The 4,440-nt window shown below is 44.4% G+C and overlaps 1 protein-coding gene across 1 annotated transcript in view; it reads right to left on the reverse strand.

Moving 5' to 3' along the window:
• T265_12947 (hypothetical protein) overlaps positions 1-4,440 on the reverse strand; it is a gene marked incomplete at both ends in the record, with an annotated part of 52,929 nt that overhangs the window by 16,314 nt on the left and 32,175 nt on the right. Inside the window, one exon of the mRNA XM_009166436.1 lies at positions 3,924-4,033. Within this exon, the coding sequence (XP_009164700.1) occupies positions 3,924-4,033 (110 nt within the window). The remainder of the gene's footprint in view (positions 1-3,923; positions 4,034-4,440) is intronic.

Raw genomic sequence — 4,440 nt, forward strand, 5'->3', positions numbered from 1 at the left:
GGAGGCCTGGGGTGTACGTGAATAGACCAGCTTAAGCGGGTGAGTTCAATGTGACGGGAGTGAGGGTGGGACTACCAGGGGCCTGTAGCTGCCCCGGCGCATGTCTGAGATCGAGAGCACCATATGCAGTGCTGAACTGAGATTCCTAACTTGGTGGTGAAACTAACCGGGAAAGAGGTCCGACTAAGCCGGGAAATTGTGCAGAAGACTGCTTCCCCGCGGCCTGAAGCGCACGGTCCACCCGTCACACGTTGAACGGCTTCAATTAACCGGAACGTTTTTCTGAGTTGTTGGAACACCCGCGGACACACATCCACAAACTAGGTGGGATAATGGAAACCAAGCTGTCCGCGCGTGCTTTTGTTATCAGGTCATCACGTGGCGGAATCCGTTGTGTTCTTGGTTTGTGGATTGCCCACCGAGGTTAACACAAATTTCAGGACAGCCGGACCCATGTAGGGCCTTCGATTGTCTCGAAGAGTTTGGACATTCGATTGGGCATGCAGAGGTGATCAATAGGTGGGAGAACAAATCGTGCGTCACGGAAAGTACGGTGCTTTGTGCGTGTCCGCAGTAGTGAGAGAGCAGCAGGCACTGTTGATGGTTTGATGCGTTCATGTTATTGAAAAACGCTTGAGTATTGTTCTGGTTTACCGTAAGTGCGGAGACAGCTCAGAGACAGCTGCGTGGTTGACTGAGCGCATTGATCGCTGATGTTTGGTTGGATAAGGCATGTTGAAACTGCACGGTAGATTCCCGAGAAGTGGAAGCTTTTGAGCTGTCAGGACGACAGGTAGACGTCGCAGATCGGCGAATGAATTGTCGCCTTACCCGGTTATCTGGTTAGTCGGAGAGAGTTTGCGAGGAGTCGCTCAGCATTCTCACACCTCACTGTATACGTGTCAGAGCCCAAATAACCAAGGCATGGCTTAATTTGTTGTCAATTATCTCACTTTACACAATTCTGGTTCTCGTTTTCTGATTGTACTAGATCGAGCAAGCTGTAGTACTTTATCGATCGTGGTTCTATACACGATGTGAAATGTAGCTGTGGATTGCTCGCTTTCAAATTGACGGAGGGCTATCAATCAAGGTGCAATTGATCTTGTACTTGGCTCTGGAGTTGAGCGAACCCATTGCGTTGCCAAACCTGTGGTCATCTACAGTTGCAACAGAATTTCGAACCCTTCAGTCGAATTTCCACTCTTAGTGCATCCGTTAGTAGAATATCGTTCACCGCTTAACAGCCATGTGCTCGGGCGCACACTTTGACAAAAATGAGAAGAATCCTCGGCTCAGTTCGGCGGAACACATCCCGATATGCATGCTATAGCCCGTGAACCACTCCGTCCCACAACGTCCATATGTGTATCCAAATTGTGGGGCAAGTCCCCGATCGACCCCGGCTTCATCCGTAGCCCATGATCTACTTTGAAACTGGGCACTGAGTGAACTGACAGAGGAAGGTGGCGTGTTGATACAAAGGAAATACTGTGATTTTATCTGCCATATCGATAACGACACTCAACAGACCTGTAACTGTTTTCCCACTGACCACGCTTGCCCTTACTCGTGATCTGTCTTGGTGTTAAGACTGAGGAAAGAAAAGCCTGAAAAGATTTTTCCGTAAAAGCTGATTTGGTGAGACATAATACTTTCATATTATTCCCGGCTCACTCGGAAGTTTGGTTTGCTCTGCCGATATCTTGACTTTGGCAGTTGCCCAATAACTAGTTCATGGGTCGATGGATATGCCTTAAATCTCGACCAACCTCGGAACGTAGTCACTTGGCCTGACGAAGCTTTTGTGTCAAAAGCGAAACATTGCCCAACAATAAATCTACCGATTGTGACCAAACTTTTTCGAAAACGATGCATAGAGCTTTCTTTCAGCCTTGTCTTATAGCGAACATCATTGATTCAGCTCGATAAACGTCACAGCTTGTCAATTTCCATCCGACATCCCATTTAGGAAGATGCGCATTTCAGATAGGACCCTTGTCTGCTGTTTGGTACTTTTTCAACAACCCACTATTATACTTTTGTAACTAGGTATGAGCATCTGTCCTACCGCCACCTGTGTGGATAAACAGGCGGATCTAGATTGAAGTTTTCTCAATCCGACTACATGTTTAATAATCGTCTCCTGAAATAGCTAAGACATCTACATGTTCTTTCACAATCCATAGCAGTTAATTTCGCAAAATAAAATAAAGCTAGTTGTGACTGCTTGGACTATCGGCATGCAGTTACATGCAATTGCATGCAGTCACATTCTCCTGATGAACTGATTCTATTTTTAATATCCACGGTTCTTTTATGACATGTTGGCCTTGGCTTTATCTAGGATTCTTTTAGCTTATGTGTAGCTGTTGGTCGTTTGTGCGAGTTTGCTTTCATCTTCGTTTCTGATATGCACGAACAACAGATTTCTGCAAAATGGCCGACTTCTTTATAACATGGATTACTTTAGCAAATTTCGCCTCTTATGAGTTTGTTGTCTTTGTTGTTCCTCCGCGTCATCGGCGGTGCTCCTTTGTTTTCTTTGTCTTATCTACAATGAAGAATGCGTGAATCGAATATTTACTGATTCGTAAGCTCTTTTTCCTGGGTGGGTCGTTGGACGTCTCACTCTCACACACTGCCACTCTGTCACCTAACTCCTGGTGGACCCTGACAGCGGTCGAAATAAATTAGCATACATTGCGATCTGGTGTTACCGATGCTACGCGAATTCGGAATACGGGACCCAGTAAATGAAGCTGACACATAACAAGCTTCCCAGTGTGGTTTCCCACATGCTTGGGAATTCCTCCCGTAATTGAACCGCTTAGTCGTTTGCCTGTTTGACGTTTCGCAATAAGTACTTGACCTGACAATAAGTTTTCTCTTTGCATGATGACAGTTTCTACCAGACTACATTGTGTGGTCTTTTATCGAACCTGTTCCTCTGGGAATCCGGATACAACTACTTCCTTAATGTGGCTGTTCATGGACGAGATTATACGCCTCATAAGTAATCAGTCCGCATGTCCCTGGCCAAGTGGTTCAAGTCAACGACTCAGAATTTTAAGTCCATTTCTCCTCGAATTTACACGGTTACGTACTTATACAGTTATATTCGAACTCTTTGAACCCCCTTACTGTCATCTGCGCTGACCACTCACGGCACCAACAGCAAACGACCAACAGACCCTTCTCTCTTCGACTAATCATATTAGGGAATGGTACTATATCGACGGCCGAACTAGATTATACTGTGGTAGAACCCCTATCATCAGGTCACTCGCTACCGATTTCTGGTTGCAGTTCTGGTTGCTACAGTTCAGTTTTTCTTTGAACCTTACTGTTAATGTTGCCGCTCACCAATTGCGGTGCGGAGGTATTCTTTCTGGACTGCATCACAATGCTGCTGTGCAACAGAAACACTTCATAGGTTTCTACTCGATTCCCAGCTCTGTCTATCTACCTCAATGCAGATCAATCTGAAACTGATAACGTCCTTCCTCTCAAAATGTGACAAAATATCTGTTAGGGAAGGTCAAAGTATTATGGATAAACTCCTTAATATGTTTTTAATGGACGACTGGTGAAAATGTGAGGAACTTTCCCATCTGTTCAATTACGTCTTCTCACGGTTTTCAGAGAGTGGATTAAAGTGACTGACTGCTTCAAAACTCAACTTTTAAACTACTAGGAACGATTCCATTGTTTGCGTCTTGACATTCTATATGAGCCCCATAACTAGCTAAGTTTATCAACATAAAATAGGCGTATATTTTGATTTCCTTCGATTTCTTCAATCATCTCACCATCAGACACATAATTATGAATGATCTTAAGTGAAACAACCTACAAAATTTGCGGTAAGACGAAATTTTCTTTCCTGTGAAATGGGACGAGAACCAAAACAGTAAACTCACGGCACCAGTTGCTTCCATCACTTCGACGGTTGTGACGGTGCTCCCGAACAGACAGTACCTGGGCATTTTAACGCCAACGACACCTGCAACTGTAGGCCCTGTGTGCATACCTGTAGAGAAGGAAGTATGGCAAATATGGAATACATGGGTTAGATCGATTCTTGCGTTCGTTCACGTATTTATTCTTTGATTCCAGAGCTCACTGAAAGTTCTTTAAGTCAAAGTGTGCAGTTCCCATAGGTTTTTTGGCCTACCTGTAGCACTTGTGGTAATCCTCCTGAGGCTTCTCTTGACCCTTACATGCTCAGTCACATAAATGTGTTTTACTCGATGTATTTCCAACACATCCAAATGTTATCAGAGAGTCTTCATTGTTCTCTAAAGAAGTGTAGGATTTATGTGGTTTGCCAATTCACGCTTGTAGCACTTGTAAACTGCTCATTTCCATGCTCAGTATCATCTTCTTTTTTCCCATCATTATCAGTCACATCGCTGTACAAAAGTTTGTTTTACTGAA

The sequence above is a fragment of the Opisthorchis viverrini genome, assembly GCF_000715545.1.
Source record: "Opisthorchis viverrini unplaced genomic scaffold opera_v5_27, whole genome shotgun sequence".
In the NCBI taxonomy this organism is placed as follows: Eukaryota; Metazoa; Platyhelminthes; class Trematoda; order Opisthorchiida; family Opisthorchiidae; genus Opisthorchis; species Opisthorchis viverrini.